Raw genomic sequence first — 17,281 nt, 5'->3', positions numbered from 1 at the left:
AGATAATCAAATAGGTGCTTTTGAGCCATGAGAGCTGACTCAGTGGGAGAGCAGCGATTAAATATTAACTTTGAGCATTAAAATTGAAATCTGGCTGTAAATAGTCATTCTGGTATTCTTTGGGACTTTTAGGGAGACTTTTGAGACATTTATTTTTCAAAAATCTAAATAGTCTCTTCCATGGCATCCTGTAGTGATTAGTTGGGGGGCTGTGTCCACCTATCAGAAAAGGTGGTGGCAAGGGTAATTCCAAGGTTCAAAATTATTCAGGCAGAATTATTCAGGCAGATTCAGTCATTTACCACATAAACAGGTTTCTCGAAAAAACTTCCAAAAACATTTCCAATCCTTTTATTTTGCGCTAAAAATCCATTTCACAGATATCTAATTTTTTTTCCATTTAGGACTATAATCTAAAATGTTATCTGTGTTCATGGCATGTTTGGTCACTTCTTTCTTAAAACTTTAATGCCTACTCGGCAATCTCTGTGTAAGTACTAGGATGCCTAAGAAGATAAGAAAAACATGCTCTCCAAGGGAACTCATAGTCTGTAAGAAGTGAGCAAAATCAGTGAGGTCATCGAGGTACAGAGACAGAGAGAACCAATGTTTCCAATACTTATTATTTAATTCTCAGGGTATTCCGATGAAGGAGTTGCTTTTAATTCCACTTTGCAGACGTTGAAGTGTGAAGGGTAAATTATTCAAGGTCACGCAGTGTAAATGGCAAGCCTGGAGTTTGAATTCAAGAAATGAATGAAGCGCCACGTATTTGAAGAACCAAATCTCGGTGTTTTAAATAGCATCAGTGTCACGGCCACTTGTTCGATCATTTGAATATTCAGTCACTAGATATCCCTTCCCGTGACTTCTCGCGTCTGATCATGAGAAATATTTGACTAAGTTGCTTTGCTCCTGAATATATCATGGTGCTCTATAGCCTCTAAACGACTTTTGATGAGAGGGCGATGGTTTGGGACTCACTGCTCCTGTCAGCTCCTTCAAATCACTGTATTTGTGCACTTGGCAATGAGGTAAGAGGCAGGTGGGTATCTGTGGATTTTCAGAGGTTAGTTATATTAATTTTAGAGCTGGATTTTTGCTGTTTCTCTCATTTGGTCTCTTAGGAAAAGAAGTTACCTTTCTGTGGGTCAGAAGTGGCTAGAAAGAAACCTCCCTGCGGGCAGCTAATAACCAATAACTGGTAGCCTAGACTCGGCTGGGATAATTCTACATCGTTGTAAAGTGTTTTTCAGAGCCTCCTGCCAACCTTGTGCCTCAGAAGCACCTTCGTAGCACTGTGGCATTGTCGTCCCATTGCTCATCGATGTGCTCGGGCGGGCACCAGTAACGTCTCCATTGTGAGACTTGTTACTGTTTTTGGCATATCGAATACGCCACGGGTAGCTTGCCAGGCTCTGCTGTGAGGGTGGGATACTCTCGGTAACTTGCCAGGCTCTCCGAGACAGATGGAGCAATCGAACCGGGGTTGGCCGCCTGCAAGGCTAACACCCTATCCCGCTGTGCTATCGCTCCAGTTCAAAGCACCCTAGTAGCTCTACTTAATAATGACTGCCCCTTGCCAGATGCCTTCCCCCTGTCCTGTCACCTTAGCATCTTAAAGAACTACCCAAATCACTACTTTTCCTTATCTTGTTGAGGGTCGGTTTCTGATTGGGTGGAGTTGGCCGGTGTCCAGCGAAGATGCCTCAAATGTAAACTCTCTCTGACGTCCTTCCTTGGCCCCAGCCACCAGCTCTGTTGGGCAGGACAGTTTTTATCTCCTTCTGCCCACGTGCGTTTACGTTTGGCCTTGGGTGAGGTTAATATGTCTTTAATATTTCATTTTAAACTCTCCGAGGATAAAAATGATACCTCGTTTTTACTTATGGGGGGGGGCTTTTGTCTTACGGTTATAGAGTAATTGATACATTCTGGTGTCTTCCAACATGCTTACTCTAGTTCCCTATTTACTTTAAATTACCATGAGCATGAGTAAAACTTAACTCAGTGGTTTGCGTTTCCACAGTACATGGTAAAAGTATTTTCCTTAAGAGAACTCAGTCCAACTAATTTGTCAGATTAATCAGCTGTCTGCATTTGTCTTTAAAATTTACTTTCTGCTCTTTTGGCTGGAGTGATAGCACAGCGGGTAGGGCATTTGCCTTGCACGTGGCCGACCCGGGTTCGATTCCCAGCATCCCATATGGTCTCCCGAGCACCACCGGGGTAATTCCTGAGTGCATGATCCAGGAGTAACCTCTGTGCATTGCTGGGTGTGACCCAAAAAGTTAAAACACACACACACATAACATTTACTTTCTGTTCTTAATCACGATCACGAAATCCCGTTAATCATCAATTTCTCGAACGGGCTCAGTAACCTCTCCATTCGTCCTTTCCCTGAGATCTTAGAAGTCTCTCTCAACTCGGCCCTCCCAACGATGTTGCACTGGAGGCTTGTTCAGGCCCGACCCTGGTTCGATTCCTCCGCCCCCCCTGGGATAGCCCGGCAAGCTACCGAGAGTATCTCGCCCGCACGGCAGAGCCTGACAACTACCTGTGGCATATTCAATATGCCAAAAATAGTAACAACAAGTCTCATAATGAAGACGTTACTGGTGCCCGCTCGAGCAAATCAATGAGCAGCGGGATTATAGTGATTACACTGATTATAGTTTTACTGCATACTAAACAAATAAGTTGTGTTTGATTCAAAAATGGTATTTGTGTGGCTGGAGCGAGTAGGGTGTTTGCATGCAGAGGACCCGGGTTCAATCCCTGGCACCCCATACTGACCCCTAAGCACCACCAGGGGTGATCCCTGAGCGCAGAACCAGGAGTCAGCCCTGAGTACCACTGGGGTGGCCTCAAAACCAAAACCTAGCCTACCAACCAAACAAGCCAACAAAAGTCCGTTTGGGCTGGTTTCTTGACATACCTACACAAACGCAGAGTATAGAGTATATCCAACATTGCAACTATTTCTAGAAAATTGATTTCAGTTTATACAACCTTTGGTTTCAATTAATACAAGCTTCTGTTACATACTCTGGATTTTTAGTAACTCCATACAGTTAAGGTTTCTCAACCACTTTACAGTTCCATGAGTTGGGTAAACCTCTTCTATTTTGTCTGAGCATCCTTCAGTGACAGGAAAGTCGGGGCTGAGAATCCGTGAAATAGTTTTGTGACTGCAGTTGGAAGTGTCTCATCACACTTGTCCTCACAATCCATTGAGCAGATTGTCTCAGAGTTGCCATTCAGACTGATACCTGGAGAGAGAGAGAAGTTTAAGAGCATGAAGAGGTGGTATGGTCCACACCGAAAATTCAAGAAATTTTAACATTAAAATGACATCTCTTGTAGGATTCTTTTGTTGCTCGAATGAGTAAACGTATACTAAGCACTTAGCAAATGCCACCCGTGCAGCAAGTGCTTTGAGAGTATTCCCCTACTGTTCTTTTTCTCATCATCATCATCCTTGGAAGGTTTGATTCACCAGAATCCAGCCCGGCTACCACATCACCAGTGATTCAAGAATGACTGTTCATGGGAATCAAAAATGCTTTGGTTGAGGGCTGGAGCGATAGCACAGCGGGGAGGGGCGTTCGCCTTGCACGCGGCCGACCCGGGTTCGATCCCCAGCATTTCATATGGTCCCCTGAGTACCGCCAGGAGTAATTCCTGAGTGCATCGCCAGGTGTGACCCAAAAAGCAAAAAAAAAAAAAAAAAAAAAAGCCTTGGTTGAAAACATTACAAAGCAATGCAGTGCACATTAGATTAAAAAAAAAAAACAAACAGAAGCACAGGCAGGCAGGGGTGCAGCCATGGGGCCCGCCCAAAGGTTCTGGGGACAGGCTGTGTAGACAGGACCCTGGGCCTGGGTCCCCGTGCTGTGTGGTCCCTCTGAGTCCCCTGAGTGTGCCCCATTCCCCACCCCCTGCAAAAACACAAAACAAACCAGGAAATAATTAAAGGAATGTTTAGAAGGACACCGGGGAGGTCACAGAGAAGCAGAGTCGAGAGTCAGCGAGGGCCCCCCCTCGTCACCACGGCCCCTGTGGAGACGCGGAAGCGTGACTCGGGAGAGGAAGGGACAGGAGCCGCCACTGCACGCCTGACTCTGCAGGGGCGAGTCCGGTGACACCTCCTGGGCCTGAGGGAGCAGGAGGGTCTCGGGACACCCACAGCCGCCGCCGCCGCCGCTCGGGACCTTGGTTCCAGCTTGACGGACGCTCAGCAGCCTCACAGACGCCCCCGGAACCAGGGCTGCGTCCCCCCTGCACAGTGCTCCCTCCGCTGCCCTGGCCCGCCCCCGGCCTTGGCACCACGACGGTAGAGCTGCCACCGTGACCCGCAGGAGAAAGGGAGGCGGGCAGGGAGCGCAGAGGCTCGCCTTAAACAGTGCTCTGCACACGGCCATCGCCTACAGACCCGCCGACCGGCAGAGGGGCCGGAGTCGATGTCACCCGGCACCCTGGTTTGCGGGATTTCTCCTAATCACCTGCAGTCTCCCAGGCCGGCGTCCGTGCCCCTGCAGGCTCTGGGAGCCAGCTGTCCTCAGACGGGACACCGGTCCTGCCACACCGCCCGCACCCCCATGCCCGCCTGGAGCTGCTCCATAGTCGTGTTTGCTCCTTCAGAGAGATGGATGTCCACGCAGGACAGCAAGTCACGGGAGGGATCAAGGAAACGGGACGCTGCTAAGAGAATCCGGCACATCCCCAGGAACTGCTCTCTGGTGTGGAACAGAAGCAATGAACAAATTAAAAAATAAAATAATACACAATGTGGGGTTGAGCAGAGGCTCAAAGGGAGGAACTGGCCACGTCAGTGGTAGTTTGAAATCATTCACTCAGCAGGACGTGAGATGCACGGAACCCTGCAGGAATCATGGCGCACAGCTACTAGGCGCACGGAGGGAAGGCCGGGAAACAGGAAGGGGACGATATAGCACCCGGGCAGGCCGGGGGGGTGGTGGGAGAAGATGGCTCAGTGGCTAGAGCAGCTGCCTCGAGGGTTCCTGGCCGGGGTCTCAGTCGTGATGCCGTCCACATTCAGGCTACACGTACGCTTCCTCTTAAGCGTCCTCAGAACATTCTCCAAGCTAGGGCACAGCTAAGGCCACAGAATTAGAAAGTCAAAGACTAAAACCATCCCAAATAAGTTGTTTTTAGCACAAGTGACGGTGTAAATCAGTGATAGTAGGAAAATAAGATAATTTCCAGATGCACTGAAACAAAACACGTTGCAGTTACTGTTGGAGCAAAGGGAAATAATAATAAATCATTGAACTATCCCATGTTAAAAACAAGCAGACAGGGGCTGGAGCAATAGCACAGCGGGTAGGGCGTTTGCCTTGCACAAGGCCAACCCGGGTTCGATTCCCAGCATCCCATATGATCCCCTGAGCACCGCCAGGAGTAATTCCTGAGTGCAGGGCCAGGAGTAACCCCTGTGCATCGCCAGGTGTGACCCAAAAAAGAAAAACAAAAAAACAAACAAAAAAAAACAAGCAGACAAAGGACCAAACGTGATGGCCTCTCAGTATCTGCGTTGCTAACTACAGTGCCCAAAAGGACAGACAGACCAGGAAGGAAAGTGTCTGTCATAGCGACACGGGGTGCGGGAGGGAAACTGGGGACTTGGTGGTGAGAAGTGTGCACTGGTGGAGGGACGGGTGTCCCAACACTGTAGGACTGAAACTCAGTCATTAAGGCTTTGTAACTGTATCTCGCGGTGATTCAATAAAATGTTTTTTAAAAGCAAAATAAAACAAAATTCCCAAAACACAAACAAGTATAACAAAAAGTCCTCTGGGGCGCTGGGAAAGCAACCCTACAAGGACATTTAGAGTACGTGCCTACGCTTGAAAACAAGTTTCCTGGGCCAAAGAGAGGGTGCAGTGGGTTAGGGTGCAGCCTGCGCATGCAGGATCCCCGTGCTCCTGAGCACTGCCAGAAGGGATCCCCAGGCGCTTCTGCATTTGGCCCAAGATAGAAAAAGAAAGAAAACAGGTTTCCTCAGTCAACAGCCTGTTTTGCAACTGAAAGAAGTAGGAAAGGTCGTGCCAAGCCCAAAGTTAGTAGGAAGGAAATAGTAAAGGTTAGAGCTGAAATCAACAGAAACGCTTGGAAACTCTACGAGCTCAATTGGGTTCTTGAAAAGAAAACTAAGCCTTTAGCTAGACGAGGAAAAAAAGTGGACTCAAAATCAGAAGCAAAGAAGGTCATTAAAAAAAAAAGTTAGAAGTGGATATCTCAAGTAAAAAGAATCGTAGAGACAATGATGAGCAGGTCTGCGGCGGCCGGTGGCATGACTCAGACAAAGCACCTGGTCCCTGAGTGCAGAGCCCGGAGGAAGCCACGTGTGGCCCAGAAAGCAAAAATCAGAAAGGGAAAGTGGTTGGAGAGATGGCCCAGCAGACAGGGAGTTTGCTTCTTGCAGTGGACCTGGGTTTGATCCCCGGCATCCCATATGCACCCCCAGACCCCGCCAGGAGTGATCCCTGAACACAGAGCCAGGAGAAATTCCCGAGAACCGTCAGGTGAGATCTCCAAAATAAAAACAACCCAAGTGTGCAAAGACTTCTGGAGACACATCAGCTGATTCAAATAAGGAGGCTGGATTTGTAACCACATACTTCTCAATACTAACAAAATCCCAGGACCAGATGGCTCTAGAGAAGAATTAATTTTTCTTTATTTGTTTTTTGGACCATACCTGGCAATTCTTAGGATTTATGCGTGGCCCTCAGGGATCACTTATGAAATAGCTCAGGGGACCATGGAGAGTACTGGGCATCGAATCTGTGTGGACCACATGCAAAGCAAGTGCCCTACTCACTGTACTATCTCTCAGGACCCAAATTATTCTTTCTTAAGTTCTTTCAATAAGTAGAAGAAGGAACATTTCCAAACTTGTCTTGTGAAACTAAATCCACTCCAACACGAAAGCCAGACAGAGACACCACCACAGGAAAACCACAGCCCAATCCCAGGGAAAACATAAATGCTGAAATCATCAGCAGAATACCGACAAACCAAATTCAGCTGAATTCTGAAATAAACCATGCACGGTTACCTTGTGGAATTTGGTGCTGGAATGCAAGGATGGTTCAGCAGACAGAATCAATGTGAGATGCGATATTAATGGAATAAAAGGACAATCTGGTGACGGGTGCAGTGCTGGAATGTGTCATGCATGAAACCCTACCATTATTAGTGTTGTCAACCATGGTGCCTAAGATAAAATTTAAAAGAAAAAAACTTAAGCATGGTCATCCCAGTAGAAGCAGAAACAACGCACCTGGCACAATTCAGTGTCCATGCATCATCAGTATCTCTCAACCCAGTTGGTGTAGAACAAACTACAGTGCATGAAGACCCCATCTGTACTGCACTGGGAAATATGGAGAAAGTAAGAGAGCATCAGGGCCTCGGTCATCAGACCTGTGTCTCGTGCCTCCTGAAGAAGGCTTGGTTGCATGGAGGACACAAGGTGGTCCAAGCAAGTGTTTACTTCGGAAGGGAAAGGAAGCCACAGCCTCCTGGGTTTGAAATGAAGAAGAGAAAGAACAGATCAGGTCATGGGCTGTCTGTCCCCGGAAGTGGGGTTCTTGGACAGCCCCTGGTCCTCACTTCAGTGCTTCCAAGCTTCCCAGTCCTGCTCCCCCCAAAGTGGGTGGGGGTGTCTGGGCTCTAAGATTTTGACCGTATTTGATGTGTCAAAACTAGAGGATGCCTCAGCAACTGATGATTGTTCTGGCACTAGTTGACATTACCACAAAGGAACACAAAGAGAAATATTGAGAAATTTTTAAAACTTAGTCTTTTATTTTTATAAATGACTATATAGCACTGTAGCACTGTCATCCTGTTGTTCATCGATATGCTCAAGCGGGCACCAGTCACGTCTCCATTGTGAAACTTGTTGTTACTGTTTTTGGCATATCGAATACGCCACAGGGAGCTTGCTAGGTTCTGCCCTGTGGACAGGATCCTCTCGGTAGCTTGCCGGGCTCTCGGAGAGGGACGGAGGAATCGAACCCAGGTCGGCCGCGTGCAAGGCAAACACCTAAAAGACTATACTTTATAAAATATTTTAATATTTTTAATATATTTTATTTTTATAAAAGACTATATTTTATAAAACTGAGTTTTTTATTTTTTTCCCTTTCCCTTCTGGCAAGGCAATTGAAGCAAGTCACTCATCTGCAAGGTCAGAGCCAGCAGGGTGCTGGGAAGAATCATCCGTGCATGTTCGCGGAGTTTTTTAATATTTGCACTTGTGTCTTCATGAGGGCCTACGGGATTAACTCACAAATGTAGACTCTTAATACCTCCGGCCTGTCAGAGTGTCCTGCCAGTGGCCGTGCTGTCCTTCTGCTGGAGAGTTGTGTGAACTCCAGGGCTTTTTGTCGCTCCCTTTTGCGGCTCCCATCTTTTCTCTCATAATCTCTCCCCTTCCCAGAGCCACCTAAGGGGTGGCAGCATCAACCAGGAGAAACAAAGCGTCTCTCGAAGATTCCGGCACAGACAGCAACGCCAGCTCCCTCAGCCTCAATGTAGTGTAATAATTGAATAATTGTAATAATTGAATTCCTAACTCAGTTAGATAAGAAAAGGAAAAGACATTCGAGCTGGGTAGGAAGAACCAAAATGATCTCTTTGCAAATTACATACCCTTGTCTTTAGAAAAATTAAAATTCCAGGGGAAAAAAAAGTGCTGTTAGAACTAATAAACAAATTAAATTTGCAAGATAGAAAATCAGTCCTGTTACTATAAAACAAAATGCAAGAAGAAAATTAAAACATCCCAATTCACATTAGCAATAAAAAGAATAAAATACTTAGGACAAACAATCGGAAGAGGTGACTCGTTTACCCTGAAATTATAAAACATTAATCAAGGAAATTAAAGATGGTAGAGATAAATGCTCAGATCCATTTTTCATGAATCAGAGACTATTCTTTAGTCATCCATACTCAAGTCAGAGAAAGCACGTATAAATAACAGGGCTAGAGAGAGAATCCAGCGGGTAAGGCACTTGCCTTTAACAATTTCAGTTTAGCGAAGGATAGACTAGAAGCCAGTTACCAGACGCTCTATAAAGTTCCTATAAAAAGAATGAGCAGCGGCCCAGGGGCCTGTGAAGTCAGTGCGCTGAGAATCTTTTCTTTCCTAACCGTGATGTCGTGGGCGGGAACAGGACAAGGAGTTCCTGGGTCACCGTGGCCCTGAGCTTGAGTGAGACCGAGATTAAGCTCTGGGTGTTACATCACTTTCTGGGAGGTAGTGAAACACAGATCCGTGGTCGCATGGCGTGAGGTTGTCCGGGCAGAGAGTGAGGAAGCTGTCGGGAAGGAGTTTCCTCTAGAGGAAAGCTGTTTCAGGAGACAGGTACTGAAGAAGTGAGATAAGGGGGTGTTTTAAGAACCAACAAAAGCTGATCATTCCAGGGCACACGTGTGATGACGGGAGGGAGTGACCCGTGGGGAGGGCAGGGAGGTAACTCGGGGTAAAGTCCTAGGGGGGGTGATGGAGATAAAATCTTGGCTGAGCTCGGTGATAGGTTTGTCTCGTCTTTGTAGCTTGGGGGAGCGCGGAGATCAGACGGTGGATACTGGTGTGTGACAGCCCGGTGCTCCGCTTCTCTTCCAGGGAGGGAAAAGGGAAGAGAGGGGGTGGAGGAGAGGAGAGACGGCAAGGCGAGTCATTAAGGTGTGAAGTGATTAAAGGAGTATAAAGGATGAAGAAGTAGGGCAGGATTTCTCTTCGTGGCTTGTGTTCATCAGCGTGACATGCAGTTAGCTGAGTCTTTCCCTTCAACCCCGGAGTCCCAGTTCAGAAAAAGGCCCATATCTGGACTCACCCAAGATCGTTCCTTTGTGAGGGGAATGAGAAAGCATGAGGAAAGAGACGCAGCCTTTCAACAAAGGAATGACAGATCGTGACATGTCAGCGGGTTAAGGAGGGAATGGACCTGCTCGGGTTCTGAACTGGGCTGGTTGACGCCTCCTTGGGCGACATGCTGGTCCCCTAGTCTCCGAGGGTCACTGCATTGTCCTCTTTGGGTTTGCGTCTGGTTTGGTTTCTTGGACCACACCCAACGGTGCTCCGGGTTTGCTCCTGGCTCCGCACTCAGCTCCCTTGTGGGGGGCTCGGGGACCATATTGGGTTCTGGGGGTCCAGCCCAGGTCAGCCGCATGCAAGGCAGGCGCCTACTCACAGTCCTGCCTCTCCGGTTCCCCGAGGGCCACCGGATGGATGCTGAATTTAGTGGACATAGTCCACTGCAGCCCAGAGCCCCTGGACTCAGTGACCGTCCATCCCCAGCCTTCTTCCCCACCGAGGAGGGCCTTGAAGGCAGAAGGAATACACGGGACCACGGAGGCTTTGGAAGGGCTGGTGTTCACTCCCGGAAATGATGGTGTACTGCTGAATGCCAGAGCGTCTTGTAGAACCCGGGCGTTGATGCACGGCCACAACTGACCACGTCTTCTCACAGAGGAGGGAGCAAGAGGCTGGAACCCAGTAGATACTGCAGCCCCGTTGCTGAGGGCCCTGAGGGAGAGTGAGCAGGGTCGGGCCCAACAAGCGTCTCAGGGGCACGAAGTGGCCTCCGGGAAGGGAGCTTCGGCCTGGTGCTGGGCTGAGGGGCCTCTGAGAGCCTCTCACCTCTCAGGCCCTCCTAGCTGAAGAGCAAGGCTGCGCTGAGGGAAACATTGTCTTTCTAAACGGTGGTTTCAAGGTCCTGGTTTAAGCAGTTGGTGGCACAAATCATGAGTGCAAGCGGTCAGCTCAGACCCCGAAGCGTCCAGTAGGTGGACACGGTGTTAACACGCGTTCCCCAGCGTCACTGGACTCTGTTGGATTCTCCATTGCCCAGCGCGTCCACTCACAAAGGGCGCAGTTAGTATTTGTCGAGTCGACTCGTATGTTCACAGAGGATCAGAAAAACGCGAACCATCACCCCTGCAAGGGCTTCCCCCTGGAAGTTCTCCTGAGGGGTTCTGCCATCGGCTCAGCTTGTTCCCTTTGAAGCAGGACTAGGAGAATCTTCTTCAAATTGCCCTTTAGGGTAGAGAAACATATAGAAAACAGGTTGCATAATATATATTTCAAATACCATAAAATTTACCTGTTTATCTCATTTGTTGGTTTTTAATATGTTCATAAAGTTGCTCAATAATCATTGCCTAATCTCGGAATGAGTTATCACACCCCCACCCCCAAAATCCTGGAAGAGCAAATCTGCCCGTCATTCCCCCACCCCCTCCTCCCGGCTGACAACCATTAGTCTACTCTCTGACTTAAATGGATTTGTTTGCTTCATCTATTTTAATTGTATTCTTTTTTTATTTAGTCACCACAGTATTCCGAAGGTGTTCCTGGTTGGGTTTTAGGCATACAGCGTTTCAGCACCCACCCCTCATCCCCACCTGCCTGCTTCTATGAGAGGCACTATCACTGTATCATCCCGTTGATCATCGATTTTCTCGAGCAGGCACCAGTAATGTCTCCATTCATCCTAGCCCTGAGATTTCAGCAGCCTCTCTTTACTCGTCCTTCCCAACAGTGCCACATTAGAGGCTCTTTCAGGGTCAGGGGAATGAGACCCATCATTGTTACTGGCTTTGGCATATGAATACGCCACGGGGAGCTTGCCAGGCTCTGCCATATGGGCAGGATGCTCTCGGTTTATTGCCAGGTTCTCTGAGAAGAAGAACTAGGCTATAAGAAGTTGTGCGGCCACAAATGTGGCCGTGCACTTCCGGGAGCATTGTTTTATAGTCTCTGGTCTTATGAGAGGCACTATATTTATATTTGTTCTCTGCTTCTCTGAGAGGCGCTATACTTATATTTATTCTCTCCCCTTCCCTCCCTTTACTGCTATCCCAGCACGTTTAAGTCACACAAGCTGGCTCTGGTGCCAAGGATCACCCTGGTAAGCCAACGGACTCGGCAGCTCGTCACGCACGCGAGGCTGTGTCTGGGCCGAGCCACTGCCTCAGGCCTCGTGTGTCATTTCTGTCACCTCAAGTAATGGTTTCAGAGTCAGACAGTGTTGAACAAGCCTCAGTGTTTCATTTTTTTAAAAAATTGCTGGGTATTAGCTCTGTTGTCTGACCACATCATATTTTTGTTTATCTGTTTACCACTTGGTACACATTTCATTTCCCCCCACGTTTTGGCTCTCCTGAAGACGCTTCTCTGAACATTCATATCTTCAAATCTTTGTGGAAACTCTACAAACGCAAGTGTTTCATCTTCACAGTCTCTCCCAGGGCGTAGGGCTAAAGTTGCAGATCACTGGCTGGCGGGGAAACCAAGTCCTATCCCTGGTACCACACCTCCCCAGGGCCCCGTCTGCTGGGGTCCTGGTCGCCCCCAAGCACCCCAGGGACCCACACTGCTGACCAAGCATTATCATTACTGCCTCTCCAACCCTGCCACCTGTGGCCCCTATATAAAGTTTACATCTCGTATTTTCATGTATCCCAGTTGTATCTCTCATTTAATATGTTTTAAAAGAATCGTGAAGCCCAAAAATGACACTCTCAATTTTCAAATAAAATTACTTCATAGGGCTATGAATGTAGCTCAAAGATAAAGTACTTGAGCTTGTGTCTATGAAGACCTAGGCTTGTCCCCTTGTACCTCAAAACTAAAACAAAAGTTTAAAGATGTCATAAAAATAATCCACTTGCTACAAAAACATAATAAATATGTGATTCAAGTGTTAAAAAAAAAAAAAAGAAACCGTGAAGCCTTCTTTAAGCCATTGGTTGAATTCTTGAGATTTTCCCCAGAAATTCAAGTAACTTGGGCCTAACAAGATGTTTCCTGACTTCTGTGTCTCCTTGAGGCTTGGGTTCACTGAGAGCCCGCGTTTGACATTCAGAACCCAGGCGGGATTCATGGAGCTTTCCTCCTGTTCCGCTTCACACGTCTTCGAACAGAGAGAGGCCCACGAGGTTGAGGTTCTTGCTCCAAGTTTTTGTAGTGAGTTAGTTAGGCGACCAGGAGGAGCAGCGAGATCGCCTGGCTTCCGGCTCAGTGTCTGGCCCAGAACTTTGCCTCTGCTCTCTGAATTTAAAATCATGAGCAAAAAGGAAGAAAAAAGGAGCGTAATCCATGCGTGTGGCATTTTCAGATGAAAGTCTGTGGGAAATTATTTCAGAGTCCTGTAGGGAAATACACACTTATCAGACTGTACTCACTGGCCCCCAGGACAGAGAGCAGAGTCATAGGGAAACTGGGCCTCTTCAAGTTTGTGTCTAAGGAAGAAAGAATGGCAGGCATTTGTAAACAGTCATAAACAAAGGTCAGCGATTCCTGTTAACTTCTCTCAGGAGCCAGCTTCTTCCCTTTCCATCACATTGGAGCTTTTACAGACTGGCCGTTTAAGAAGGGGTCTTCGGGTTACGGATAGTCATATTCCCGGAGTAGCCCGGCGGGGCAGTGGTTTACGGTGCTAAGCACTCGGATCGTCTCCACGTCATGGATCAAGTTCATCTGGCTCCCAGTGAGTCAGAAGCAGGGATGGCTCACTCGCTTTTCCCGTAAGCAGTGTGACGGTGGGGAGGCGAGGCCCAGAACACACACATCTCTGGGGAGCTCGGAAGTACCCCCGGAGCCCCTCACAGAGGCCGAACCCGAGGCCACAGGAAGCTGAGAGTATTGGCTGCCCGCAGCTCAGAAAACACCTTTGATCCCCTCTGAGTCTGGATTCTCCAGATCGCCAGAGAACAAAGGCTCGTGCTGCCCCGGGACTGGGCGTGGGTTCAATTCCAGCCTCTCTCTGGTCTTGAAGCTCAGGGCCCCCTCCCTCAGCTGATCTCCTCTCGGGGACCAGCTGACCTGGAAGACGTGTCCTTGGAGGGGCTTTGAAATACTGCGGCTTTCCAGCCTGCAGTTTAAGGAATGGCACGTGGGAAGTGAGAAGTCGCACATCAGCGGTGGTCAGCACTCAGGTTGTGTGGTTGGCGCAGGGCCATCTTTGAGTTGTTCTGTGTGGCCTTGGGCAATGACTCCACTTCTGTGGCCTGTGGTTCTGTTGTCCTCGAAAGAGGAAAGGCCGTCGTAACTCCCCGCTCTGAAGGCTGACGGACAGGAAATGGGATAAGTACCACTGTCTGATACCCTAAATTTCAGTGGCTGGTTACTAAAACTGAAGGTTGTTTTCTCTAGGGATGTTTTAGTCTATTACCGTGGCTTCCTCTTTAGGAGTAAAAGTGCAACATGTTTAGTAATAGTGTAGAAAAAGCTTATGTTTCAATTTTATAACTTATTAGCTCAAAAGTGAACCGGTTGGGGCTGGAGCGATAGCACAGCGGGGAGGGCGTTTGCCTTGCACGCGGCCGACCTGGGTTCGATTCCCAGCATCCCATATGGTCCCCTGAGCACCGCCAGGGGTGATTCCTGAGTGAAGAGCCAGGAGTAACCCCTGTGCATCACCAGGTATGACCCAAAAAGCAAAAAAAAAAAAAAGTGAACCAGTTGACAGGGTAGAGAATATGAGTGGAGGGTTGATGGGTGGAGATACGGGATGCAAGGGTAAAGGTTGTGGAGCAGGATTGTTTTTGTTTTTTAAATTTGACTTATTAGCTTTTTTTTTTCTTTTTGGATCACACCCGGCCATGCACAGGGGTCACTCCTGGCTCTGCACTCAGGAATTACCCCTGGCGGTGCTCAAGGGACCATATGGAATGCTGGGAATCGAACCCAGGTCGGCCACGTGCAAAGCAAATGCCCTACCCGCTGTGCTATTGCTCCAGCCCCTGACTTATTAGCTTTATTGTTGTCTATAACCTTTACCTTTTCCTCTCTCAGTTTGGAGATAGAAATATGTCTATTCATGCATAATGAAATGTTTCCAAGTTAATGACTACTCAAAATTATTATTTTTAAAGATTAAGGTTACTGTTATTTTTGTCTATCCTGCATAAATAAATAAGTTTATCAGTTGCTGTGTATACTACCTCTGAAGTTTCTGTTATTATTTTTGCAAGTACTGTTTTTTCTCATTTTTATTATTTTTGGTTATGGGGACACAGATGTCTGTGCTCAGGGCTACTCCTCCAGTACTTTTTTAGAGAGAACTAAGGGCTAAAAGGCTAATAATATTTGAAGTGAGTAATTAGGGTGTTAGTATAAAATGACCACTGTTCAGTAGTGGTTTGCTAACCTATCTGAAGCAATGTTTCAGATGATGGAATATTTGTAGAGTCGGAATCATTGTATCACTGTCGTCCCGTTGCTCATGGATTTGCCCGAGCAGGCGCCAGTAACGTCTCATTCATCCCTGTCATGTTCAGGGTCAGGGGAATGAGGCCCATTATTGTTGCTGGTTTTGGCATATTGAATACGCCATGGGTAGCTTGCCAGGCTCTGCCGTGAAAGATTCTGCATCACTCTCTTCTGGGAGCTCTGGTTTATTGTCTCTGGATCTTGGCCGTTGATGAGATTACATGGCACCGCGGGCAGTTTGTGGGCATGGCTGCCAAGCTACTGGAAAACAGGGGACCAGGGCGGAGGAGGCCCAATCCCGATCCGAGCAGGCTTGGAGATCTCAGCCACGAGTCCTGGATACCTGGGTTCCTCTGTCGGTTCCTTCATGCGTGAGGCTTGTCCGAGTGTGTGGAGAGGGGCCTTGAGCATGGCTGTGGCTGGGTTCTGGGGGTTTTCAGCTGCCGGGGCTCTGCTCAGGGCAGAGAGGGAAACTCAACCCTCCCCCTCTGAGGGCGCCCCGGTGAAGACAGCCTGGCATGGGGGCAGCAGATTCTGCATCACTGTCTTCCGGGAACTTTGTTTTATAGTCTCTGGATCTTGGCTGTTGATGAGATTACATGGCGCTGGGGACAGTCTCTCTCTCTCTCTCTCTCTCTCTCTCTCTCTCTCTCTCTCTCTCTCTCTCTCTCTCTCTCTCTCTCTCTCTCTCTCTCTCTCGTCAGGATACATTTGAAAAAATACATTTGAAAAATATTTTGTAAAATATTGGGGGCAGAGGGAAATTGATGACTCTCTTTGGTTGATGTTATCTTGAAGAATTAAATGTTTGACTTTTCCAGCATGTGAACATGCTGCTTGCGTGTGTCTCAGTAATATAATCCTATCAATGAGGTACTTACTGGTCTCTGACAATTATCTACACCTACCACGTTGCCTTCTTGTCTTCCTGCATGTTGTTAGCTGACAAATAAGGACATGTCTGTCACCTCATTACAGTCTGACTTCTTTACTAAGCAGCTTCAGTCCAAAAGTGCCTGGTCCGCATGGTAGTGGTTCACAGTCCTTACTTAACATTACTCACTTAGACTGGGGGTTTCAGTACTGTCACAACAGAACAGTGAGTGGCCCTTCCTTGGGCCTTTTGTCCTGGTCCCTTACTGGTGAGTTTATTTTCGGTAGCACCATTCAGGCCAATCCACTGGCCATGATTCATTTTCACTTACGTCTTGAACTTTGATGAATAGCTTACCGTGGAAATGCAGGAAAGAAGAACTGAATTGCCATCTTGTTTTTAAAAATATAGTTCCCCGTGGTTTTTCCTTTGTTTCTGGAACACGCCTCATGCTCAGGGATTACCTCTCTGTGCTCAGGGGTCTCTCATGAGGAGACTCAGGGGACCCAAAGGGATGCTGGGGATCGAACCCGGCTTGGCTGTGTACAAGGCCCTGCCCTCTGCACTATCTCTCCAGCCCCAATTTCTGTTGTTTTTTTAAATGTCACGTTTCCACCTGGAAGTTGGGAACCATAACAAATGCCAGGCAGTATGTTTTCATTTACGAAGGACTTTGATGGGAAGAGAGGAAAGAGAAACCCTGAAGGCCAGAGTATTGGCCCGTCCTGCCCCAGGATTGCGTTGCAGTATTGCAATCAGTGTGGAGACGTATGATCCCCCCACTCCATCTTTTCCTGTTAGCAGGCAGAAGCAAGAAGGGGGAGAGCAACCGCACCCAAACCCAGAAGCACCTGGTCCTCTCTAGAGCTCACCCTTCACTCCGTTACTATTTCCCGTTAGGATCCTCTTCTTCAGTCTTTCAAGTTTCCTCCGTGTTTCTTCCGCAGGAGGCCAGCTGCAGAAGCTCCCTGCCGAGTCTTCGGGCGGAAGACGTGGAAAGAGACGTGCTGAAGCCACTTTCTCCCAGACCCCGGGTAAGTCTCGCCCGTTCTCAGGCTGCCTGGAAATTAGAATGGCACCTGATGTTCTTTCATTCCGATGCTCTTTGCTTGCGTTTCCTTCAGCCTTACTGGGGCGGGGGAGGGGCG

At 48.0% G+C, this 17,281-nt stretch overlaps 1 protein-coding gene across 1 annotated transcript in view; it reads left to right on the top strand.

Annotated features, from left to right (window-relative positions):
• FAM13A (family with sequence similarity 13 member A) overlaps window positions 1-17,281 on the top strand; it is a 246,164-nt gene that overhangs the window by 104,793 nt on the left and 124,090 nt on the right. Inside the window, exon 6 of the mRNA XM_055138786.1 lies at window positions 17,081-17,167. Coding sequence (XP_054994761.1) covers window positions 17,081-17,167 — 87 coding nt within the window. The remainder of the gene's footprint in view (window positions 1-17,080; window positions 17,168-17,281) is intronic.

The sequence above is a fragment of the Sorex araneus genome, chromosome 5 (genome assembly GCF_027595985.1).
Source record: "Sorex araneus isolate mSorAra2 chromosome 5, mSorAra2.pri, whole genome shotgun sequence".
Classification (NCBI taxonomy): Eukaryota; Metazoa; Chordata; class Mammalia; order Eulipotyphla; family Soricidae; genus Sorex; species Sorex araneus.
This window is presented reverse-complemented; position numbering and strand designations above follow the sequence as displayed.